Source organism: Cyprinodon tularosa, unplaced genomic scaffold (assembly GCF_016077235.1).
Source record: "Cyprinodon tularosa strain WSP-4 unplaced genomic scaffold, ASM1607723v1 ctg233, whole genome shotgun sequence".
Taxonomy (NCBI): domain Eukaryota; kingdom Metazoa; phylum Chordata; class Actinopteri; order Cyprinodontiformes; family Cyprinodontidae; genus Cyprinodon; species Cyprinodon tularosa.
In genome coordinates, this window is record NW_024038871.1 from 975511 (window position 1) to 1003100 (window position 27590).

Below are 27590 nucleotides of genomic sequence, written 5' to 3' on the forward strand. Positions count from 1 at the left end.
GTGAAGTGGCAGCCGCCTCAGATGATGAGCTTTTAGCCAATCACAACTGTAACGTATCACATCCTTCATTTGTTTCACAACTAGCAGATATAGAAAACACCCTTCCCATCCACAAAGGCAAACGCATCTGAAACAGACTGAATAACAGAGTCTAGAGGTCCACCGGCGCAGCCATGTTTGTTTTGCTTCCAAACATTACTGTATTCAAGGCTAATGCATATACTGGTTTCTGAAACTAAGTCTTTTTTTGTGAGTTTGTGCATTCACAAATCTCACAACTATTGTGTTTTTTTGTGTGTAATATTTTAATTTCTGAGAAATTATGTTGTAAAAAAAAAATCTGAAGTAGGCAACGAAAATCTGGCCCCTGCTTCTCCCCATATATGATGGGTCAGTGAATGGATTCATAAATAACAGCATATATACACAGACCAGTCTATATTTTCTTATTTCTTTGTTGCACCTGCAGCCAGTCACTCACCTCATGGCCCTCAGTGCAATTTGGTACGCCAGCTCGGCGTCGTGAGGTAGCAGGGAGGTGAAAAGATACTTGGCAAAAGTGTGCATGGGGACGCTTTCTCTGTAAACCACTTCCCCCAGACCGCTGTAAGGACCAGCTGGAACAAACAAGACAAACATGAAGGATGAGTTGGACCTGATCCCAAAGAACAGCAGAGGTGCGGAGCAACAATCTGCGCTGTAACGAGACGCTCCCCGTCCTGACGTGTCTGTTCTCGCCGATTAAAGCGGGGCGAGTCAGCAGGGGATCAGTGAGGACTTCAGAGGACGTCCCCGAGACAATGTGGGAATATGCATGAGGTACAAAAACAGCAAAGGAATCCCTCAGATCAGCTCTCAGAAAACATTTTATGTCTGTTCATTGACACAGATACGAATAAACACAGTTACAACCTGTTATTTTAAGAACCCCTTTTCTTAAAGAACGGGAAGTTTTAGTTTTGAGAATGAAAGAATTTGTCGTTTTATTCATTTTAATAGTCACTAGAGTGATTTATTTCACGACATCTCGTCTTCTCTGCTTATGTTTTTCAACAAGACGGTTTATAACAACCAGGAACTAACGCCGAAGAACAAACAAACCTCTTAACCTCGGCAAGGAAACGTAAGAGGAAGCAGTTGTTCAATTAGGACTAAAAAAAAAAGGTGGGTTGTTTGGGAAAAGTTGCCAGCTTCCTGTTTTTTTGTGTTTTTTTTTTTATCTAAAAAGAATGCGTCAGCCCGACCTTTGTTTGTTATTTCTACTGCTGCAGAACATGCAGGACATTTAGAAGGATTTCCATTGGACAGATGAGGTCAAAGTGGAGACGTTTGATCAAAATGAAAAATAAAGTTTATCGGCATAAACAAACAGAGGGGGATGGTTTGGTTTGTTTTCAGAAGTGATTTGTTAAAATAAAAAATGTTATCAAATATGAAGTCAAACAGGCTAATGCTGATAACAGGATGATGCTAACACTATAAAGAAGAGAGAACCCAACATCTTTTGAAAGTCAAACAGAAAACGAAAGTTCCTGCTGCTAAATGTGGTTTTTTATTGGATTAACAAAACCTAATTTAGCTAATTTTAACTGTATTTACATGGTTTTAGAAGCTGGTAAGAATCTGGTGAAGTTAGTTATCCTGATACATAAAACTACAATAAAGTTGAACATAATGGGGGAGTTCTGTCAGCTCAGCATGTGGTTATCAGTCCCATTGAATGGCTTTAGGTTGAGCCAGTAGGCTGTTATCACCGAGTGAATCCTAATCCTAACCCTAAAGTCATTCATTTCCCTCCTAGGAATTAACTATAACTATAATTATCTCTTTATGCGTAATCTGAAAATAATTTCAGTAGTTCTTCGTGTAATGAAAAAATAAATAAAAATAAAATGATCCGCATGTCGCTCATATTAAACAAACAAAAAAATATATATAAATCTCACATCCTGTCAACTGATTTGTGGAATCATCTCCCTATAAATATTGAATTCTCTGTGAAAAAATTCCAATCATTCTTTAATAGGGGTGAGTATTGGCATGGGTGTTGCGATACGATACGTGTCACGATACTTGGGTACCGATACGATATTATCGCGATATCTCAATGTCTTGCAATATTTTCCCAGCTATCAAAATTAAATGTATAGATCAAAAGCAAGTGTTGTATATTTTTATGAGAAGGTATTGATCATTTCGTTATTTTGGTATCTGTGTTGTTTGGGGTTTGAGTCAGTCCGCGTCTTCCACTGTGACTGCCTCAACTACAGATATGGCGCCACGCCGCACAGCAAAAGCACCGCTCTATCGGCCAGAGTGGCGGTGCAGAGGTAGCCCATTTTCCTTCATTGTTTTAAGTAAATTGTTTCGTTTTTTTTTTATCAATATTAGAAACTAAAAAAATCGATATTAAATTTACTAGCTAAAAATCACGATATATCGCTAAATCGATTTCCCCACATCCCTATTCTTTAATAAGATCCTTGTCAAAAAGACTTGTAATGTTTTTTTTTAAAGCTAATGTGTGTAGTGGACCTAGTGAAGGACTTTTTTTGATGTTTTATGCACAAAACAACAACAAAATCCTGACTAAATCAGGAAATAAAACAGCGTGATTTGCTCTAAGGAGAGTGGAGACAGAGCAAACTCATTGTAATGCGTATTACTACAGGTATGGTGGCCTGACGCGGTATGTTGATCTGACAGAACAGCAGCCTAGTGGTTCGGGCATAGAGATTGGAATCCTGAGGTTCTGAGTCCGAGCCCCACTCCCAAAGACTGCCACTCCGGGTCCATGAGCAAAAAGACCCTCAACTCCAAAATGCTCCCTGGGCGCCGCACAATGGCAGCCCACTGCTCCCTAAGGGGATGGGTTAAATGCAGAGAGTTGATGTCATTGTTCTTCACTCATGACAGTGTAATGACAATAAAAGCTGGAGAAAAAAGTAAGTTTTTGTTTTCTGTGCCAGGGCAGGGAAGCACAGTGAGGCTTCACCTGCTTTTGGATTGGAAAACACTTTGGGTTGACAGCCAATACTAGTGTAGTGGGGTTTGTGGATTTTTTTTTTATTTTTTTTTTGGGCAAAAACCAAACATCCCAAAAACGCTTCCTTTGCCACCCATTGTCTAAAAGTGAATTGACTACATTTCGCTTTAACCCTTCCCTCCGTAATGAACGAGCAGGGACTTCCTGTGGGCGTCCCCTTTGTAATCACCACCAACCGGGGACAGTGACGCCTCATGCGAGGGGCTGACCATCTCTATCATTAGTGGGGAAAGGAGCACTGAACCGTGACGAGCCGCAAGCCGTTTTTAGCCCTCAGCGCACACATGCAACCAGGCCGACAACGCAAACAATACTTTGACGTGTAAACAGAGCATCTCAAACACTCCGAGTGTAAATAAATGAACTCAGGGGAGCACCGTGTTTAAGTACATAGAGTAAAGGTAGGTGGAAAGAGAACAAATAACATCCTAATATGTTCGTATGTGTGCGAAGCGCTGTGATTAGAAACTATATCAAGTTTCATTTGAACTTTAATGACAAAGTAATTTAGGCATTAAAATACTGTTTTAAATTTTACTATACAATACTGTTATTTGCTAAAGCATAAAGCTATGGAGAGATGTTTGTTTCAATATTATTAAAAGCAAAGAAAGCAATTCAAACAAAGGAAATTTGAAGATAATGTGTTTAAATAACTGAACTTGAAAAGCATATCAATAAAAAAAGGCTATGAGAGTCATTCATAATGGGTATAAAAAAAGTTCAACCTTTTTCTTTTTTTTGTAGTTTGTTGTTTTTCTCTTCAGATTAGATTTTTTCAAATGTTATTTGTTTTATGTTTTTTGGGAGACACCAATAATATTGTTTTACAGATTTTACCCTCTAAACTTCTGGATGGTCTGAGGCAGACCAATAGAAATGAGACAGAGTCAAACAAAAATTAAAGTTTGAAAAAAAGTTGGAAAAAATGAAATCTAAGAATATAGAAATCCAACTTAAAAACAAACAAAAAACTTCTGTATACACATTATAAACTAACCACAAAACCTATTTTTTATTTTGAAATATTTTCAGTTTTGAAACACATTTTCTAATTTTCTTCTTTAAAAAGTATTTTTATATTTATATGTTTATATTTCAACATTACCTGAGCAAATTTCTTCCCATATAATTTTAGTTTTTTATTTATTTATTTTTTATCATCATCGTTGAACCATAATTGTCAGATTTACAGGAAAGGACTTAAAATACTTCAATCTATGTATAATAAATACTTAGATTATCTTCTCATTATTTGTATTATTTAGTTGCATCAAACTATAAAATGAGTAACTGAGTTATCGGAGTTTAAATGACTTGATTTTTAACAGTTTCTGTTGTAAATGTTATATATATACATCTACGTTTAATTTGTATATGCACTATTTTTTGCGCTATCCTTGGTACGTTGCAAATTTTGATGTCAATTGAACAAATGTTAAGAAAAGGTTACAATAAATATTATTTTAATAAAAGAAATAAGAATAATTAGAATAAATAGCCAGGTTTCTCCACATAACATCAACAGAGGCAGCATAAAAAGAATAAAAATCATTATAATTATTAAAATTTTTATTTTAAAAATACAGAAATAAATTTACACTGAAAACAAATAAATGCAAATAAACTTAGACGGGAACTTAAGTCTGCAATTTAAAAAAAGTATGTAAGAATGCCTTCGAATATTTGAGACCATTAATATTTTAGTCCATCCTTTGAAAAACTTCACCACTATTTACTGTCACTGCTTTATTTTCGGAAGGATCAGCACCTGTTCTCACTGAGCCTGAATCTACTGGGGGTTTCTGTTAGAGGGAGTTTTTTCTCCCCACTGTCGTTGAATGCATGATAAGTGTTGGGATTGCTGCAGAGTCGTTGAAAAATACAATATCTACTGTCTCTGCATGATCCTCCTGGAGGAGGAAATGCTATAAAGTCAATGGCTGGGTGCAATCAGCTGGTTTTCCTTAGAAAGAAAATTTTTTATCCAATCTGACTGGATGATCTGACTGAATTGACTGTTGAGTACCTGAAGATGACATGTTTTGTGATTTGGCACTATATTACTAAACTAGATTAAAGCTGAGTTTAATGAGATAGATGAACACCATTACATATAAAACATTTAAAGGGAATAAAATAGATGCAGAGTAGATGCTGCTTTACTGACCCTCCAGCAGTAACGTGGCCTGCTTCCGCAGGATCTTCACCAGCGTGTCGTCCAGTTCGACTTCCTGAAGCTTGGCCAGCAGCTGCTCTTCGTTGCGACACACCTTCTCCTGGGCGTAGAGGCCGTCCGGCATCACCCTCTGCTGCCCTAAACCGATCAGCGCCGTCTCTACGGCCAGCAACACAAACGTTTCTCCTTCCTCCAGGAAAGGCGTGTAAACGGGATTCTCCGTCCTTCTACACGAGCCTGACGGGGAGAGGAGGAAGGAGAGGGCGGTGACTTAGCAAAAATAAACGTCCCCTCTGGGATGTGCATTGAGCTGAGTATCGATAAATCTATTGATCCACTCGGTTATTCTGGTGTTCCTGTTCCCTGTGTGAGGCCTCCTGGGAGCAGTAATCATGTGTTTTAAAGGTGTAATGATGTCTAGGCAGACCTCGCTGTTTACCCCAGGAGAGTCGACGGTCCTTGGAGAAAAAGCACTAACTCACACACACTCACCCGGAGAGAAAAAAGCTGCTTTAATTGAAAACCTTACGACCGATTCCAAACAAACGATGGTTCAGATACAGTCGACTCTTTGTTGTGTTTTATTTCCAACCCAGGGTGTAACTTTGTAATGGAAGTTGGTGAGGACACTCTAAGGGTGGCGGGCTGATGGACCTACTGTTACTCCACCCAAACGCTTTCTTTAGGTTTTTGTATTTTCCAAAAATGAGCTCAAACATATATTTATTGAATGCTTTCCTATTGTTGAGAACACAAGAGAACCATAACACATTGCTATTTATATTCAAAGATGTCAGAGAGATGCCTTTTAGTGCATTATATATATTTGGCCCAAAAAAAACATTGATGTATAAATAAATAACGAATAACAGCCAAAATCGATATGTCATGCATCCCTAGAATGTAAAAAATGTAAAATTTCAAATCCATCCATCCAGAAAAATATGGATATGCCGCATTTTAAATAAAGCATAGCATATTTGTTTTGTTGTTAACTTTCTGGTAAACTTGGAGATATTTTTTATTTCATGTTGCATATTCCAGTAAATCTCCCTACTTTTCTCTGTGCTCTGTTTAAAAAGATTTATGAACCTCTTTACTAATATAATGATGCCAGAAACAACATTTCACGATATGTAGAAGCTCTGCAGTCTGATTCTGTTTGTACAATAAGAATCGTGTTCATTTTAACCTGTAACTGGGAGCCATGGTCCTCTGAGAAGACCAGATTTTTTTAACCAGTAAAGAAGAACAAACTATGTTTTCTCAAGCTTCTTGCATTATATACTAACTTGTATAAACTTACAATCTGTTGTAATTTTTAGCTGAAAAACATCTGTTTCTCTAAATGAAAAGATTTTTCCGTGGTATGATCTCTAATTTTTTTAACCAACCCGTCTTCTAACTTCTACTTTAACATCAAAGTAGCTGCTGGTTAATATTCACTAAGTGCCGCTGTGTGTCTCTCCTCCAACCAGCTACTCTCTAAGCAGTGAAATGCGGCCGCGACAGATCCGATGATGTTAGACCAAGAGGCGGGAAAAAACACTGATTCAAAACGCTTTGAACACAATTAGCTGCACCAAACCTCTGTTACCTTTAGCTAAATTAAATTAGCGAAAAAGGGAAGAAAAGCGGAAATTATTGATGGGGACTTGTCCTCACCAGTCCTTCAGAAAGTTACGCCTGTTTTTCCAACTAATCACATACTTCCTATCCTCTCAAAAAACAACAACCTCATTTTTCAGATAAATTGACAAATAATTAAGAATTATAATAAGAGGGTTTTCTGGGAGATTGCTTCAGATACTTCTACAACCCGACTGATAAACTAAATAACTGGTGGGTGAAAAGTTTAAAATTTCAGTACTTAGGATCCCAATCAATCAGAAATCTGAAACACAGGAAAAGCTCTGAAGTGATTTAAGAATAGAGAATCCACACTGTTGGCATGAAACCAGCTGGAAAGCCTGCAATAGCTGTTAGAAGTCAATCCCCCAAATTACTTTCCAAATGTATGTGATGATATTGTTTCAAGTTGTGATAAACAATAAAAAATAATGCTTTTCTCCCTGAGACAAACCCTGATAAATGGAGGGGACCTTGAGTGGGGGGCTAAAAGCCAGTGGACGGGCTGCTGTGACGTCCCGTCTGGCTGTGGCATGATGAAATCCGTCTCACTGAGGTTCCTGCATAATTAATGTGTTTTAATTGGAGTGTTTTTCCTGCTGCATTTCTTATTCATGAGCCGTTATTGGAGGATGACTTCAGGCCAATCGGTACGTCTGTGTCATCTCTGCTGATTACCACCCGAGGCCCTGCCGCCCTGACAGGAAAGACCCGGCCATTACTGTGTCATGGTGCTTTTGTGGAAAAAGAAAACCTCTGCCAACTGTAAATGCAACCATTGCCCCTTTTTCACAAAATGTTCAGGGATAAAAATAAACTCTGGGATTTTTCCTTTTTTAAACCAGGCTAAAGTGATATTTTGTGCTCTTTTTGTTTCCACTTCTTTGAAAGGCCATGGCAGCCTAATGACAAGTGAAGAAAACTGCACTACACCTCCAGTCCAGTAGATGATAATATTAAGAGACCAAAATCCAAAGGAGCAAAGCCTGAAAAAGCCGCCTGCATTCCTGCTGTTTGTTTTCAAACAAGATGAAGATCGCTAACTGGTTAATGTCCTCTTCCTTTCATTCACTCTGTATCACAAAAAGCCTGCTAAGCAATCCTGTATAAAGTAAAAAAATAGAAACAATCTGCAGGTTTAAAATGTAATAAATGCGCTGAAGTCCGATCACTGCAAGAAATGGGTCAACCAGTAATCATTGCAGATCTAAGCCCCGCCCCCTAGAAAGATTTAACAACAGTTTCAAACTGGAAAGAAATCTGAAACTAAAAAAAAAAAAGGCATTTCTAAACCTGAACGTAATTGCAGTTTTCTTTTTTTTTAAACAAACTTCATGGCCTCAATTTAGCTCCATAATTTGTTACAAATTGTTAATATTTTGTTTGATTTTTTAATAAATGTACTCTTTTCGTTCCAATTGAAACCAGTTAATAGATGTTATCATTGTGTCACATATTTTATGTAAGTGGAGGAAGAAAACGGAATAGGACCTTAAAAGACATTAAGATTCAGCCCAAAAATATTGGCAGCATATATCGGCTATCGGGTAAACTGATGCAAAAAAACAAAAAAACAAAATGCCATAAAAAAACACTGCACTGGTTGATCTCTACTCTCAAATCATCTCAAAAGTGGAAGATCAGAGTGATCACAGCCCTGTAACCCACAATCATGTTTGTTAAATAAGAAATGTGATCAAGTTCTACCTAAAATAATCCAAACAAGGAATGAGGAATCAAAGGTCAGTTTTCCAATAATCAGCTGTGCCATTTTAATGAAGTGAAGAAGCGTTGAATATATTCACTGTTTTGTGAATCTACCTGAGAAGTCGAGCGTCACTCTGCCATCGCTTCCCCGTCCGTTCTCCATTAAGGTGCTGTACAGAGTCCCGATGGGGTCCAGAGGGTGGCCCACCCAGCCCTCCAGGTTGGTGACGGATGTTACGCCTCTATGGAGCAGCTCTGAGGGAACAGGAACACATACAGCTGTGTTACTACAGTGTTTAACAGAGGAAATCTGATCTCAACTATGCCAAAGCGTCCAGATCTGCCCCGACATCAATCATACAGAAGACCCACCTAAAGAAAAACACGTCGATATAACAGAAAATTGGCTCATATAAAATTAGGTTGCAAAGAGTTTACTGAAAATGCATGGAGCTGGTCAGACAGCGGAGGACAGATAGCTCGCACAAGAGCCGAAACAGAAGTGACTCAGAAATACTCCCTGTTAATAGGAGATCAGTAGATGGTGTTATGCAGGGAAAGGATTACGACATGCATTACATGTATAGATTCGTAGATAAATTATATATTTTTTTCAAGCGATGGAAAGCATTAAAGAGGCATGTTACAGTGTCTTTAAAAAGATACTAAGTAAAGATGGCCGTTATTGGTATAGATCCACAGGAGGTAGACAAACGCACAATGCAAGGTAATTAAACCGTTTTTCTCTCAGAGTACCGGTAAACTGATATTTGCTCATACTTTGCATTTATTGTTCTTTTTAATCTATCGTCTCAAAGTTCAAATGAATGGAAAGTGAACCTACTATAAACGTTTTTTACAACAGTGTAACAGAAGTGTGTCTGTTTTGATGTAATAAAGAGTAGTTTCTGTTCTACTCTCCATTGATAACATGGATGTAGCCCTATATTTTTAAAGCTATATTCACTTTTTAGAAAAAATAAAAAATGATCTTAAAAATAAGCCTATTTGCTTTAAAATAACTCAGAACCACCTGGTATCTCCTGCTACATGATTTTAATGCAAAATTACATTAAATCAATATTGCGTCATCAACACTTTGAGTGATCAAAGCAAATCCATGCTGTATTAAATGGCTCAATTTTTATACTCAATATTTTATAATGAATATTTATATTTATATATAAATATAATATGTATATTATATATATATTATATAATATATAAGATATATATTCAATTTCTATATTTATATATAAATATAATATGTATATTATATATATATTATATAATATATAAGATATATATTCAATTTTTATATTTATATATATATCCAGCTGCAGCATACAAAATCACCCCACAGCATAATGCTGCCACAGCTTCAGTCTACTGTGACGGATGGTATATTTAGGATTTTATTTAAGCAACACGGTATTCACAGCTATTATACATTTCTTTCTTTCCACTTAAAACACATTAATGAGGTGAAGCTGAGTTTGAGACCCTGCTGATAACTTTTCCTGACAGCTTAAAATAACACATCAGTTTCATTTCCTCCATCTTCCTCTGCTGACTCAACAGAAAATACAGAAACAAAACCAGCAGTATTGGGATTTTACTTGTTTTTTTTTTTTTACAGAAAACTCTGCCTGTAAAAAAACTCCACAGAACCTTTAGCAGGTGGAAGTAAAGGAAGACACACCAACCTTTTTTATGGCCACGGAAAAGCTCCAGCTGCTTCTGCTGTTGCCTCCGCAGCGTGTTGACGATGGCGATGGCCAGCCTGAGAGCTTCTTTGGGGTAACCGTGTGACCTTAGGGCGTCCACTCTGGCGCACGCCGTAGGGACGTGCTCTGCAGTGGAAAAAAACAAACCAAAAATTAGAAAAACAAAAGATTCTGTTCCATAAATGACCTGCGGCTGCTCACCGTGCCACAGGGGCCACCCTCTGGAGTCGAAGAGGGAGCCGTCGAGGTTGTCGTGGTAACAGTAGTTGTTATAGTGGTCCTCTGTGATGATGTGCTGCAGGTGGGGGTCCTGCCAGTGCAGGTCGCAGGCCTCGATAGCTCGTGTGAAGACTGTCCGGTGAGGTCGAGTCAGCGAGTCTGAAAGAAGACATTAGTGGTTCATATGAACATTTCAAAGAGGATCTTTTATTATAACAAACCTGATCTCTCTTCTTTGTCATATGTAGAGTTAGAGTGCTTAACATAATGGTGCTACTTTACTAAAATATCATCAAAGGTAGCGGCCCAGAACAAAGTAGAGGCAGAGGTACAGTCATATGTTAAAGTACGTAGAGCTTTTTGATGTTTTAAATAAGCCACAAGACATGGACGAACAAATCGAACATGAGATGAATAATGAACATTTAGACCTGCATCTAAAACATATTTGGTGGTAAACCATGGCGCTAGCTACATCAGGCAGTGAGAGGGCAGAGGGCAGAGTTCAGAGTACGATGTTAGGAGATAAACTAAAACGTCTTGGGATGTGGGTTGAGGTTTATATAAAACACTTAGAACAGTTTATTCCTGTGCTTAATGCCCCGGCAGAGAAATAGCAGCACAATTCAAAATAAATGTTTATAGATGTTACTCAGCCATTATGACTGAGTTGGATTATTTAGCAAAAGGACAGGTCAAAGTCTATGGGGAGAAATTTGTTACACTATAATTAAAACCAAGAAACATGTGTCAAAAGAAAAAAAAAAGAAGAAATAAATGGATATTTGAAGTAAAATATGAAAAAAAATGGAACTTGGAAAAACATTTTCATAATGTGTACCCAAAATAGAACCAATATATTCTACAATTTCAAAAGTTTTTTTTTCAGGTTTTCAGCTTTCCATATTGTATTTTTTTTTAATAACACATAATTCAGGTTTTACTATTTCAAAATGTAGGTGTGAGACTGATTTTAAGTATTTATTTTTTCATTTTCTACTTTTCCAATTATTTTTGTCGTGTATATATATATATATATATATATATATATACATATATAAATAGATATATATATATATATATATATATATCTATATATACATACATATATATATATATATATATACATATATATACATATATATATATATATACATATATATATATAGATCTATATATATATATATATCTATATACATATATAAATAGATATCTATATATATAGATATATATACATATATCTATATATATATAAATATAGATATCTATATATATATATATACATATATCTATATATATATAAATATAGATATCTATCTATATATATAGATAGATATATATAGATAGATATCTATATATATATATCTATCTATATATATCTGTTCAGTTCAATCTGTTTTATCCTGTCTGAATTTTTTATTTAAAACAAGAATAGACCAAGTCTGTATTTTTTCATATCTCTTCTACCAACATAACATAAAAGTAATGGCATTAACACGTTTTCTGTGTATTAAACAGTTTTTAATGTAGCTTCTAAAAGTTATTTTATATTGATTTAGGCAAAAACACTATATTTCTAGTATTATTACTAGTATTATTAGTAGTATTTTTAGTAGAATCTATAATCTTGATTTTTTTTAATTTAAGTAGGGTTTAATCTTTACTTTTACCAGTCTTTTTTTATTTTTAAACACGGGAATCTATAGTTTAACTTACCGTATTTTCACAACTATAAGGCGCACTTAAACGTCTTTTTTTCCCCTAAAAATGTGCGGTGCGCCCTATGGTGCGGTGCGCCCTATGTGTGTTGTAACTGCGACTTTTGAGACCACCTCATTGAGGAGATGATGAAAGAGTGGCTGAATGTAAGGAGACCAGGTGTTTTTTTCCACTCATCACCATCGCTGTTAATATGTAACTCCATGCGTGCCCATCTCACAGCTGATGTGAAAAACATGGGGAAACAAATTAACGCTGTGCTCGCTGTTCAACCGCTCGACATCGGTGTGAACCGGACCCAGCAGGTGCAGCAGAAGCAGCGAGTTTACATGCAAAGTCAATGGTTACGCGCGTATAGGTGCAGCAAAAGGTCCCGCAGCGCGTTTTGAGCAGCAGCCGCAGCGCCTCGGGAGCGTTTATCATCTGAAGCACCGCCAACGCGCTGCTGCTGCTCGAGATGGAAAAATTGAAGTTTTGCTGCTGGACGCGCCGCATCAACCAATCAGAGAAGCTGATCTGGGAGCTGACAGCGAGACAGAAACAGCGCTCTGATGACATATGATATTAACGCAAATGAAAGGGCTGGATGGATGAGGAGATGATGAAAGCGTGGCTGAGGCAGGTGTATGTGAGGAGACCAGGTGGTTTTTTCCACGCATCACCATCGCTGTTAATCTGTGACTCCATGCGTGCCCATCTCACAGCTGATGAGAAAAACATGGTGAATCAAATGGATGCTGTGCTCACCGTTATCCCGGGGTCTGACAAAGGAACTTCCACCGCTCGACATCGGTGTGAAGCGGCCGTTCAAAGTAAGGCTGCGAGCGGCGTGGGAGCGATGGATGACAGACGGAGACCACAGTTTGAGGATAAGTGGAAGGCAGCGCCGGGCAAGTTACGCCACCGTTTGCGGATGGATTGTAGATGCTTGGACTAATGTGTCTGCTGGCTCTGTTGTTCAAGCTTTTGCAAAAGCCGGCATTATTTCTGAGGAGCCGCGCTGCACGGAAAGTGACTCTGACAGCGAAGAAGGGGAAATTGGCATGTCTGATTTAGCGCAGCTGTTTAATTCAGAAACAGAGGATGATGACTTTGATGGGTTTGATTAATACTTTGTAATAAATACATGAATAAAGCACAATCATACTCAGTTTTGCTCCCGCTCTATTTTTCTACCTGAAAACTTAATTCAACAGCAGCCTCTGGTCTCCTCCTCCTCTTCAGCGCGGCGGCTGGCAGGTGTTTTTTCATCTAAATAATCTAAATCTTGCAGCTATATTTGCTGTGATCAGTGGGAATAAAGTAGTTTTAATATGTTTTTAAGTGAGAAAGTCCACCTGAAAATTTAATCATTGCAGTCAGTTCATCCAGATTATCTATTTCTGTCGGAGGCGCTCAGACCCCCACATACCAGCGGTGCACCGACAGGCTGCTGTTTAAATCCCTTCAACAGCAGCCTCACCGCGGCTGCTGGCAGGTGTTTTTCATCTAAATAATTTTAGCTGCAGGCACCAGGATACTGGTAATAAAAGCGAACAAATTCCGTCGGCAGGTTTCAGGATTTTAAGTTAATTTAGGAGTGATCACAGCGCACTGTCATCTGCGATGTGTCTCATGGCCAGCACCCAGGTTTGATTAATAGTTTGTAATAAATACATGAATAAAGCACAGTCATACTCAGTTTTGCCCCCGCTGTATTTTTAAATACGCAGTAGAGGTATTTAAAGGTAGTAGAGGACATGTACCGGTAAATAAAAAACGCGCCCTATAGTCCGGTGCGCCTTATGTGTGTGTTAAATACAGAAATGGGACACATAACTGAGAGTGCGCCTTTTAGTACGGTGCGCCTTATGGTCGTGAAAATACGGTAAGTAAAGAATCTTCGACTTTTGACACCTCCAGCTGCCCATCACCAAAATTAAGCACCACTAATAGTTTAGTCAATCCCATAAAATCCCAACAAAGTGCAATGACCTTAGGGGCGGTAACAACATAACAACAATGGCGGATTACCAATACCTCTGGAATACACAACATGTATGTCCTGTTTACATTCTGAAGACATTCTGGGAACAAAACCGAAAAATGTCAACATGACACAGATCTGCAGATACTGACCGCATGAGAACACCGGCAGTAATAAAAATCCTTCTTCCAAACATCTTATTACTGGCTGAGAGAAAGCCACTTTCTCTGATTCAGTGCAGGCAGCCGAAATAGGAAAAAAGACAGAAAAGGCTGCAGGACCTCTGCTGTGTTATTAGGCTCGTTCTATTAGCCACGCTGACGGGTAATAAGGCCTGCAGGCGCTGAGATTGAAGCACGGAGACTTGATTAAAAGAGGGAAGGGCGGGGGGAGGAGGGCTGAAAGGTGTTACTACAGCAGCAGAACGAAGGGAGGCCACACCAGGAAGGAGGCTGACAAGGTGACATGTGAGAGAGAGGGGGGGAGGTAAAACGCTCCTGCCTCCGCCGGGGTGTCATCTCACCTGGGTTGCCAGGAGGGCCCTGTGGCAGAGCATTGGTCAGATTGATAAGCTCGCTGCCATGGTTACCATCCTCCAAGGGACACACGTCCACACCGTTCCACCTGCGGAGCTGCTGGAGCCACGCAGCCTTCTGCTCGGGTTTGCAGTGAGGGTTCAGCACGATGCACATCCAAAGGGCCCCTGCAGAACACACCGGAGATCATTCACATTCCCATTCTGCTCCTACAGCCTAGATTCAGCAATAAGCTATCACAGCACAACAAATTAACAAAGATGGGGACCTATAGAGGAAAAACGACATCAGTGACATCGCTTCCTTGTGCTAAAGGTAAACCGTGCAGCTGTGTGACGTCTTGCTTTGTCTAATAAGTTTTAAAGCTTCCTTCAAAATGATTACATAGATCAACCCTTAAATCCAGTGTTGTAAAATATTATCAAGCATTGCAGCTTTAATGCAAGTAGCGATTACAAAAGAGCTTACAGAAAAATATAAGGATAGAAAACAGGAAGAGGAGGGGAGAGATGAGTACATTAAGGTGTATTAAAGAAGGCTGGCAGGTGAGATGAGGAAAAAGAACAGGGGGGATGAGGAAGAGGGAGGATGAGGGAGAGGTGGCACCACGATCCTGAAGAGACATTTCAGGAGACGAAGTAGACAAGAGGATTACATCACAAATAAGATGAAGGGAAGCGTTTACACCAGGAAGAGTTTCTACTCTCCTCAGTGACAGTATGGTGGCGCCCTGAAGACAAGCTGTCTTGAAACAGGTGCTGTGAGTTTCTGCGTAGGACATTTTCTAAAAAGAAAACAGTCTCTTTGTTTTGTTAATGCGTAGAGAAAAATACCAGTTTCCAACCATTCAATTACCTTCTGAAAAACATTTTAGACATTGTTGGAAAGCTTAGATTCTCCACATTTCATAAACCAAGCTCATTATATGGACACACCGAGCACTAAAGCACAATTAACACAGCTGTAGCAGCATGTCAACATGTCAACTTGACAAAGCAGCCACAACAAGCAAGCATGTCTTTATTACAGATGTTCAAAAACGACCTATTACTTTGAGTCATGTTTGAACTGATGCAGCTTGGGCTGAGTTTTACTCACCCAATGTTCATGTACATATTAGTTAGCTTTTAAATAATTGTGTAACGTGTAATTTGGGCTTGCAGTTCCTCAGTTATTTGGTTTTCGATTTGGGTATGCAAAATAGGTAAGAATTTCCCAAAATGAGGTGGATGTTTTGTAGATTATTTGACATTTTAAAGATTTATACACCAGTAACTCCCTCTGGTTGCATACAAAAACTTTCTTAAATATTAAGAAAGGCAAGTGAATTACCACCTCCTGCTAATGCATTATTTGTTATCTTTGTGCTTCATACATTTTTTCTGCTCAGATTAGTTGTAAATTAAGCCCTTCATGAATATTTACAACAGCAGAGGTACGATATTGTACGTATGGCCACGGGGTTAAACGAGGAAGTAGCCTACCGCAGCTAAACCTGTTGTAACCTCCTATTTAGTCGGGAAATAATCCTCTGGAGAGGATTGACTAGAATGTAAAGTTGCTGCTGATCGATTTATTATTATTATATATTATTTTAATATTTTTATATAATTATATAAATATATTTATATATATATATATATATATATATATATATATATATATATATATATATATATATTAGTGCTGTCAAAATTATCGCGTTATTAACGCGTTAACGCGAGGCCATTTTAACGGCGATAATTTTTTTAACGTGAGATTAACGCTATGTGGTTTTATGGTACAATTTTTCCAAGTACATCCCGCTGCAGCCTGCGGGAAGGCGGGGCTATTTTCCCCCAGTCTATGCATTTCTCATAGGCTTCAAGAGCGGAGCTCCTCAAGGGAAAAAGACGCTCATACACTGGGTGACGCTAGTGCCTTTTCTTTAAGCCCCACCACCAACAAACAAGTTGAGTGTCTGGTAACTAGTAGCAACCTGAAATACGCTGAGAAAACTGATTACTGAGGTGAAATGGAATCTCGTAGCAGCACTCTTGCCGTCTGTGTACGCAACACGTCGGTATCGCGTGTGTGTGTGTGTGGGTGGGTGTGTCTGTGTGTGGGTGAGTGGGTGTGTGTGTGTTCTCATTTTTGTTAAGAGGCTGAAAAGTAACTTTCTAGAGAGCATAGACTACCTTCATCTAGTGATGTCGGTCTATTGATTTTGATGTATTGATTGAAAATTGTTCATTATTACCTTGGTTAATTAACATCTAATTTTAACTCTACTAAATTTTATAGCAGTAGGATAAAATGCTTGTCTTTGTTCAAAAGACTGTATTAACTGTAAAGACTGTCTTTTACATCAGCCTGTTTTCAGGGCCTTTTTTTTGGCTACATATTTGTTATTTTTTGCTACATGCCTCCCCATCTTCTTGCCATATGTTTCTATGGCATAAATCAGTATCTGTGACCTGTTTTCATTTAAAAAAAAGAACATTGGCACAAACCTAGCCTGTATGTATTTTTTTGTATGTCATCGAGAGTATTTAAATGATTTTCAATCAGGAAAAAAATGTGCGATTAAAATGCGATTAATCGCGAGTTAACTCAGGCATTGATGCGATTAATCGCGATTAAAAAATTTAATCGATTGACAGCACTAATATATATATATATATATATATATATATATATATATATATATATATATATATATATATATATATATATATATAATTCAAATCAGTTGGTTTTCATCCTCGCTAAGCTGTGGCCTTACTACGACATCTAGTTTTCTGATACTTCTGTAGCTCTGCCAGCAGATAGCCCCCAGTGCTGGAATTCTATTTAGGCTCAAAAAGTCCTATGTGAAGACTATCAGGAAGGATGCTGGCTGTGAATAACCTTGTTTTATCATGATCAGATTTTTTTCTTGGTGTGTGTGTAGGTATTTCCCAGAGGTCACAGATTAGTGGACCGCGGAACCAGAGCCAGACCCACCTGCTGGCTAATCTGGACCCAATCTGATTTAAAACATTTATAAATTACCACATGTTGTCCGACGGCAGTGTCTAATTTTACTTGAGCCGCTTCTCCTGTTTGTGTGGGAAAGGCATCCGGCACCAGGCAACACATGATGCATATTAGCCAATGAGCTGTGTCAGTCAGGGCTGTTGCCGCTAGCTACTTTTAGACACAGCAGGCAAACCTTTGGCAAGCAGGGCGATGGGTAACGATGATGAGAAAACGTAAAAGAAAGTGTGGACTGCTGGAAGAAGGGGGGAGGTGGTGACAGAAGAGTGAAATGGTGCTCAAAGATGAGCCTGCACATTTGAGTATGTTTGGCTCAACCTGCTGCTGTGAAGCAGGATTCTCCACCATGAACAGAATAAAAAATAAATATGGATCCAGGCTCAAAATGAGCACCTTGATATGTGCCTGAGAATGGCTTTGTCTCCATTCAAACCCAGGTTTAGATAAATGTTAATCTTTTTTCTTGCAAGAAATGCCTCTGTCTCAGCTTTCTAACTTCACACTATGATTTGGCAAGAATATCCTGAGGGTGAAAAGAAGAAGAAAAATATGTCACTAAACCTGCAGGACCATCTCACACATACAGGGAACACAACCGTCTGTGATCAGGAATTAGAGAAGTAGCAGTTCCGACCAAGAAATTAGGAGAAAAAACTGCTTATTTTTCAATGGTCTGTTTCCCAGATGCAGCGTCTCTCATCTGGTGAAAAGATGTTGCCTTTCCTAAAGAAGAAAAGCGCTACTCAAAATGAATCCACTTTCTATGAAGAAAAAAAAAATCAGAAACACACCCTATAAGAAAATATGAGTCTCAACCAATTAATTCAGCTTGTAATGCATCATCTTATTAGAGCAGAGGATTAGGGAGGACAGAAGGCGTTCATACCACTTCTGATTTTCTTTTTACAACTGTAATCACAATTGGATGTTATTAATACAGAAAGTTTTTAAATAATAAAAATAAATAATAATAAAATAATAAGATGCAGATCCTCCTGTTTAATCAAACTGTGATGCTATAATGCGGCATCCAAATGTGCTTTCCGTGGTCGTACCTAGTTCGTCCCATAGCTGCCTGTACTTGTCAGTCATGGTGGTCCCCTGTTGCCTCCATAGCGCCAGTCTGGGGTCACCCATGAACTGCTCTGTGATCAGCGTCAACATACGAGCTCCGTTGGAGTCTCTCATCATCAGCATCTCTCTCACCTGGGGGGGCAAGCAAGAAATAACAGCTATAAACATGTCATCTACTTTTTTTCATTGAATATTGGTAAGAAAAGCTATTGAAACACAAGTATGTCCATGGCTTCAACTGACAGAGTTAAAGTAATCATCCTTCAGAGAACTGTTAAAATAAAGGTCAGCAAAAAGTCAGGAAAACAAACAAAAATACTGCTTATTCAATACAAAGGCTAGTCTAATGTTATTCAAAAACATACACCTGTAAAAAAAATTAAACCTAAGCCATAAAAAATATATAAAAACAGTCAAATATGTAGAAGGCATACAAATATTTACCCAATGTATGGTAAGTTAAACACAGTGACTTTAAAAAAAGAACTTCTTAGAAGCATTAATAAAAGGCACCAACACACATCCCTGTGGTATCCCGTCTATCAGAGGTTTCTGTAGCTTAACGACAGCAAAACAGCATCAAAGCCCCAACATGGTTGGAAGGTTAGTACCTTGCTGAACAGCAAGTTGAGCTGCTTTCCTGAGCCATGGTACCCGCCCTGGGAGAGAAAGAGCTTGACCTGTTCCTGGACTTGTTCTTCATCCAAATGCCAACAGTTCTCGTCGTCAACGCTCGCCCCTGCCGTCGGATCTGGAGCTCCTATCAGCGCGGGAAAAAAACAAAACAAAACAAAAAACAGGAAGGAGTTTAGCTATCTTAATGACATAGGACAAAAAGTTTATCACTTTTTAAGTCCAAGCTCTGATTTGAGAATTAATTCGCTTCCAAAAAGGCAATTATTACTGGGTTTATTGAGTAGACATAACTACTATTAAAACCACAACTTCTAACCCAAGTGCCAGCTTCATTTGAGACACATTAAAAGATTTTTCAGGTCAATGTACAGCACTAGGTGTGTATCGAGGCTCAGTGTGGGCTTAAGGCTGATTTATACTCGGAAACCAGATAGTCTACGTGTGTCACAATGAACGCAGAAATATGAATGCAGAAATGCCCCTACCCCTTACGCAGTCACTCTTGTGCACCTCTTCAAAGGTTTAAGGTGTTAAGGCTGATTTATACTCAGAAACCAGGGTGCCTGTGTCGCAGTTAACTCGGATATGCCCCCGCCCCTTCCCCAGACACTCTGGTGCATATCTCTGAAAGTGCAGGTGACCGCAGACAGTGCCGAAGACAGGAGGCCTCTGATTGGTCAAATCTACATCCGCTCTACACTATGCGTATTTCCTGTTTGGTTCCTTACCGGCTTGTTTTGTTTGTATGACCGCCATTGTGGAAAACGACTCGTGACGTGGGGCGAGCTAGAAGAGCGAGGTGCCCGAGAACGCTGGGAGCCTTTTTCCACCTGGATGCCCGCTCTTTTACGCCCTCATGTCCCTCCGTTGTCACACAAACTTGCCCCCACTTCCTCTCGGCCGTATCTAGACCCACAGCTAGTTCCTGATTGTCGTCTTGCGTTGCGGCGTGGAATAACAAAGCGCAGATATTGGGCATAAATCAAAAATATCTGCGACAAGCTCACTGCGACACACTGCTGCTGGAGTATAACCAGCCCTTTAGCCTCTCAAGAGACAAGGAAAGGCAAGTTCATTTTAGGAACGCAATTCAGTATACTGATAATTCAAAGTGATTTACATTATTTAAACAGTATAAAAGAAGGAAAATGCATAACATGAGTCATGTAAACAAGGCTAATAGCTAAAAGTTATTGTTAGCCAACAAAATTAATATGAAACTTACCCTATTAGGTATATTTTTGGTTTTCTGATGTAGGATTTAATCTAGAGGGGTCAATCTTGCCTTGAATTTACACGCAACTCCATGACAGAGAGCAAGACTTAGGCCATTTCTCAATATGTGTAGTTGCGCTCTCTCATGTGCTCGTTTACTTGTGAGACGTCATCACCCTCAGCAGTAACACTGTTCCAATTCACAAGAACAGCAGACCAGACAAAGAACAGACAAAGTCTCCGGATGTTGTTCTCGCCCCTCCCCCTTTACCCAGCATGCATCAGAGCAGACCTGTCCTTTCTTAGATTGACAGCTGTCCCAAAGTGCACTGCGGCAGCAGCACCTTCAATGGAGCGCTCATAGAGCTCAGAGTATTAAATTAAAAGTTCTCTTTTCTGTTGCCGTTGTTCATTTACCAATTTAATGTGTAATAAAAAAAAAAATTCCAAAGTTGAGAGGACCGCGACAACCAGCGGACCTCCGAGGCTAACAGCAGCCAGGTCTAAACCTAGCCTGGCTACAGCAGAGTTTTTTTGTTTTATTTGGCAAAATGTTCATTTGATTTTCATTTATCTGACTGTGTTAAATATTATTCCCCCACTAAATGAAAAAAGTAAGAATTAATTATTATCTAGAGACTATTAATAACAGGAGGTGAAATGCAGCTCCAGACGAGCAGAGCGTGTGGTGACCTCAGGACTACGCTTCTGTTCCAATTGACCCATATTTATGCTGCGTTCTCCCATTCTCCAAGAGTCCATACTTTCCTTTGTTCTTGTCAAGAAGGTACTTGGCGAGGACACAAGAACTCACATTCTTGTGAACTGAGAAACAGCCTAACTTTTGCCATAGTGCAGTTCTGTCAGTCGCTTTTAGAGGCCCAAAACATGGAAGTTGAGGGTCTAGTGCTCCTAGTGGCTAAAATTTACACAGTGCTTTCCTGAATGCAAGCAACATGCTCACAAAAAGATGAATAAAGTGCATACTGTTTTGTGTGGCTTGATGAAAAAATATATTCATAAGAAAAAAAAAGAGACAATTTCAGCAACTTTCACTTCATTTTATGCATCTTTAGATTTTAATATTTGAATTTGTGAAAAAGGGAGACTTCCCCAGTCAGAACTTCCCCTATTGGCTGGTTAATATATAATTTTTTTTTTTGCTTGGAAATAACAGCACTTTTGAAAGTTTTCCACGATGCAAAATTAAACAGAAATTTTAGAGGATGTGAGTTATTAATTGGCAGGAAATGCAAATACTTATCTAAATAGCTGTTTCTCATCAAGCTGTACTTGTGAATGTGCTCCCATCAAACCGTGCAGAGGCACACCCTTTGGAAAGAATGCATTAATGTCTGCTGGCTAAGCTTAAACACTGATCAATAGCATGAAACCTCCTGACTATAACCAACCTAGAAGAGCAACTTTTGCAACACTTAACCAACATCTCTTGGGAAACTGAACCCTGTTAAAACCTTTCGACCATGATCCACAGAGAAAGTGGAAGTACTTGAACAGAACCATCTATGAAGTAGGAAAATAAAGCCTAAAGTGTGCAAAAGAATCAGGAAGGAACAAACATGTACAGCCTTCTATTAAAGTGGCTAAATAGTTTTATCTCTTTAAAAGAACAGTTTTTATGAGCCATTTTCAGTGGTGTGTAAAGTACACACATTTGTTACGTAAGTAGAAGTATAGATACTGCAGTTTAAAAACACTCTTGTAAAAGTTGAAGTATCAACTTGACCTCTTTACTCAAGTAAAATTGAAAAAGCATGTGCTCCAAAAACTACTTAAAGTATAAAAGTATAAAGTAACCTTTAAAAAAAACCCACCCAGATGCCACTATATGAACTGAAAGCTCAATTTTTCGACTATTTCGAAACATTCTTTGAGATAGGGCCAAGGATGAGTGAGGTCTTGTTGGTCTCCATCTTCCGATACGCTCTCGCCTGTGTCTGACCTTTCAGATATTTCAACATCTTTTTCTGAATCCGACATCGTAGCATGGCATAGACCATTCACGTTTGCAGTTTGAAGAACACCTGCTTGCTTCTGATGATTTCCTTTAGCTAACCAATGAGTGTTTGCGTTCTATAACTCATCCAATTACACTAGTTTTCACTAGATGTGGATGGAGCCAATGATCTGCATTGGATGGAGCACATGACGTGAAATAAATATTTAGAAACATTAAACCAAAGTCAAGAATAACAAGTAACGTTTGTTTTAAAAATGTAAGGAATAGAAAGTACAGACACTTGTGTGAAAATGTAATGAGTAGAAGTCAGAAGTAGGAAGAAAAATAAGTAATGGAGTAAAGTATAGATACCTAAAAGTGTACTTAAGTACAGTAACAAAGTATTTGCACTTCGTTACTTGACACCTCTGGCCATTTTATAAAAGTATTTAATAATATAGTGAATAAAAACAATTCTTTTTTTTTTTTTTTTTGAAATTAATGCTAATTATTTAAATGTCTGTAATTTATTTATTTAAGCAGGTAAGTTAATTTACTATTGGAATAAGTTGATGTACATTTAAAACACAAATTAATAATAACTCCATTATCCTATTATAAGTTAATATCTAATGATTTTATTTTTAAAGGCAAAAATAGAAATTCCTTTGGCAGATTAATTTGTTAACCTGTCAAATTTAATGACAAATACAATTATTCTAACAAATGTTCAAGTTTTTTTTTTTCCATCAGTTTTTTGCAATCTTCATCCTTGACTGGTATGAAAGAATACAAATTAAAAAAATAAACACGTGCATCTATTTTAATGTGTGTTTATGCATGTATTAGACTCTGTTATCAATGGAACGTCCAACCTGTCTTTTAACAATAAACTCCAAACAGCAGCTCCTCCACTCACCGTGCACCTGGTTGATCTCGGAGTTCTGCGACAATATTTCATCGGCCAACTTCTGTGCCGTCTGCAGCACGTCGGTGTGATGCACTGTGATCAGGTACTGGACAAACTTCTGCAGCTGATCTCTGTTCATTTGGAATAAAGTCTCTGAGATGGGCAGCCTTAGTTTGACCTGCTCGGGCTTCCGTACCCGGTACAGTGAGAGCGCCACCACATGGGCGCAGTAGAAAATGTCTTTGTTGCCACAGCTGCATGTTACTGAGGTTATTTTGCAGCGGTCGAAGCTGACGCTCACGTTACACAGCAGCTCTGTTTCGGAGGACGTGGCCAATTCCCGGACTGTCCCGCTGAGGTGAAAACCTGCATGGAAACAGAGAAAATAATCACTATTACACAATCAGAACTTAAAAATGTAAACATCTACATCTGTACTATATGGCGCTGCAGTTAGTGGTAGAGATGTAGCGAGTCCAGAGCTTGGGCTGGTGAAAAGCAAGCCCAAAACTTCCCCAAACCATGTATTTCTATCATATTACAGCACTTTGCCATTAGTTATGAAAAAGCTTAATCAACCAAGCTGTCAACTGGGCTAAAATTTCACAAAAAGGAAACCTTTTTATTTCTTTTCCTCTGCTTACATTACCACTGCTTGTAATAAAAAAATCATTTTTTATAAAAAGAAATTAACAATTAAAGGTTTGGGGTATTCAAAAATGCTGCTGTAAACTCTATCTCCTGTTAATAAGATAGCTATTTTGAGACATATCCTGGATCTCTAGAAGCTAGAAGAGATAAAGCTAATTTATAATTTTATCTTGCTCAGACTTTTTAATGTATTAATGCAATATGCTTAGTCAATTAGTTCCCTTTAAGCTGTCAAAAAAGTTCAAAGCATGGAAGAATTTCAAGCACTAAACATCCTGAGGTGAGAGGATCCTTCATTAGCACAGACAGAGCATTTTGTACACTGGAGCATGAAATAGGTGTGTTATTGTGTCATTTTTGCATCGTTTTAGTGCTTGCACTGGTATAGACCAGTTTTTGAAGCACGTCAGCTCTATGGAGCTAAGCCTGCAGCATATTTGGAGAACCATGCAGAAAAAAAAAGTCTGGGGGCCTAGTTTAACTAGGGGCCAAACAATGTGGTCTACAAAGTCAAATATGTAGAAATAAGACTCTGTTGAGCAATTCGTTAATAAGCTATACAATGAAAATTCACCAAAAGACTGTTTTTCAAATTTAACTAGAGTAAGTCACTGACTTTCTTACCCCAGCCCTTTAGGTGGCTATAATACACTTAAAGCAGGTTTGGTGCCACACAGATGAACGAAAGAGTTACAGTTGGTATATACACGTGCTGGTGAAGATTCTTAGTCACCCAGGTCATAGTCATTCCAAAAAAGAAAAATATTTTTTAAAACAATGCACTGGACTTTATTTCCCAGTTTGAAGAAGTTTCGCTTCCCATCCAGGAAGCTTTTTCAATCCAAAATATCAGGAATAGCGTTGAGGTGTTATACAGTAGCCGAACAAAGTCTTGTTTTTATTTTGATAACATGCAAATTGAAACGGACGAAGGGATCCACCCATTTGGAATGCTTGTAATGCCCCATACCTGTCTAAGTGTCTGAAAGGGGGGTCGTTAAAGGGAATTTTTGGCCTGGCTAAAGAGGAATATGCCAACAATTCCCTTACTAGTTCTTTTTTTGGAAAAACTAGTATATACATGCCTTTATACAAGCAAGATATAAAGTCATGAAAACCATAAAATCTCAGGGGTGAGGCATCTACAAGTTTAGGGTAAGAGCGGAAGAAAATCTAGATAAATTTGCAATCACAATTTTGGTAAAATTTGGGGGTGGGGGGGCTGGTTAACGACCATGCTTGGAATCCAGAGGTTCTGAGTTCAAGCCCCACTCCCACGGACTCCCACTCTGGGTCCCTGAGCAAAGACTCTTAACCTCACACTGCTCCCCTGGGACCTGAGACCCCCATTCAATAATTAACAATGTTGATTCAGCCCTGTTCTGTTCTGGTTTATGCTCAGAAACCAGGTCGTCTGCATGAGTCTGATTGGTAAATTCTACATCCGCTCTACACTATGCATACTTCCTGTTTGGTACCTAATGGCAGAAACTCTGGCTGTAGTGCCGTCCACAACACCTGGCTCACCTCCGACAGTATTTCAGACACTGTGCATGATGGTAGTTTGTAGCTCTGATTGATCGTCTGTTGGTTTGTATCCAAAAAACAAGCAGCGCCACCTCCAGTCTTTCGGAAGCACTCACGGGTGAACTTTGTGTCGTCCAGCGTTGGATGAGGGAAACCGACACAGAGGCACCCACAATCCTAGCTAGTTTTTTATTGTCCCTCTTGCATTGTGGCGTGGAATAACATAGCGCAGACTGTGCTTCAAAATTGGACATAAATCAAAAAATATCTGAGTTATACCTGCAACAAGCTCACTGCGACACAATGCTGCAGCCGAGCCCTTTATACTAGTCAGTAGTGTAATGGGTAGATAAGGAATGAGCTGACAGAAGAGGTGACACTAATTAAATTCATAAAAACATTGTTAATAAGATTTAGTTTTGCTTCTTTATTCACTGATCATGTCCCTACTTCATGGTTCGACTCCATATCACTTTGCCCAGAGGAGCATCGACCAAGTCAAAGGGTGCCAAAGAGACGTACACATCCTCCTCTCTTTTTCATTTCCCATTACCAACACCTCCTATGCTTTCCTTCCCCTAATACATTCCTCCCTCTGTCAGCACTGAAAGGATCATTTCACCACAGGCACAAAGTCCTGCTATTAACTGGTCAACTTATGGCCCTCTAAACACAGAACCTATGGAACCTATGAAAAACATTCATCATTAGGATCAAACTACCTTCTTAAATGTCTGAATTTCAGACAGAATTAACAACTTCATGATCAAATAAAAATGTAAATAGACTTAGACAGACTTTATAGTCATTTCGTACACATAGAGTATACACAAAAATACATTTCGTTCAGTATAGCTTTCAAGAAATTTCAAAATTCTAAAGTGATAAAATGTAAACAGGTATATGATTTACAGTTTTCAGCATTCAGCGCTTTATTTTATTTTTTTTAACCCCTTTTTATACAACATTCAGGAGTCTAATGGCGGTGGGAAAGAAGCCTCTCTGCAGTTCTCACTACTCTCCTCACCTTCTTCCAGTCTGAGGCACTGCAGCCTCCACACCAAATAGGAGCAGATCATTGGTTTCTATTTCATCTGAAGCATGGCAGCAGATGGACATGAGTTGGCAAAGAACAGTAAAACAACAACCACTTTTTCTAAGCAAAACTGCCCTGAATCAGACAATCTGACAGGGTTAGTGAGTTAACAAGGAGAGCAGATGGCCTCAGATTGTTGCTGATGCACATAGAAGGAGTTTATCATCCAAATTCAGTCTGTCCTGTTTCAGGTTCACCGCACAGTGAAAAAGTACAACTTTGTTCTGCCAAACAGAAGCACATGCAAGCCAAGCAGTCGCTCCTGAATCACAGGAGCACGATGTGCTTCTCGCTTCCTGCCGTCACCCAGGCTGGAAAGCACCAAGGCTGGCCAAACGAGACGGCTGATAAGTTACAACGCCAGGCTGTGACAGCTGACAGGCGGCTTTATTAGGGGGCTGTCTGAGCAAAAGAAAATGAAATAAATGCATCAAAGATTTAACCGTCTGTCATTCAGTCTCTGGGGAAGGTTTAAATAACAGGTGCTGTTCCCCAAATGGGAATTTATATATAACCTCTGCTGTGATGATATTAGAAACTAATACAGGAAGGTTTTCAGTACAATCCAACCAAAAACATAAACTTATCAGTAAGGAGTTCTTATCTTTACACATTTCAGTCATTTATGCCTTTGTAATGTTTCTGGGAGCAACTTGCAGCAGGCTAATATTTAAGAAGGATGTAAAGTAAATATGATGCTACATGCTCAGCATTTTCTAAAATAAAATCTAACCTAATAAGATCTACTCTGTCGCTTTCAGTTGTAGTGGAACAG

General features: G+C 38.7%; 1 protein-coding gene across 1 annotated transcript in view; it reads right to left on the reverse strand.

Annotated features, from left to right (window-relative positions):
• zswim6 (zinc finger, SWIM-type containing 6) overlaps positions 1 to 27590 on the reverse strand; it is an 85368-nt gene that overhangs the window by 14353 nt on the left and 43425 nt on the right. The window contains exons 2-10 of the mRNA XM_038287004.1: positions 23551 to 23907; positions 19432 to 19580; positions 18802 to 18952; positions 14716 to 14895; positions 10490 to 10666; positions 10268 to 10414; positions 8676 to 8816; positions 5217 to 5462; positions 482 to 617 (exon numbers count right to left, since the gene is read on the reverse strand). Of these exons, the coding sequence (XP_038142932.1) occupies positions 482 to 617; positions 5217 to 5462; positions 8676 to 8816; positions 10268 to 10414; positions 10490 to 10666; positions 14716 to 14895; positions 18802 to 18952; positions 19432 to 19580; positions 23551 to 23907 (1684 nt within the window). The remainder of the gene's footprint in view (positions 1 to 481; positions 618 to 5216; positions 5463 to 8675; positions 8817 to 10267; positions 10415 to 10489; positions 10667 to 14715; positions 14896 to 18801; positions 18953 to 19431; positions 19581 to 23550; positions 23908 to 27590) is intronic.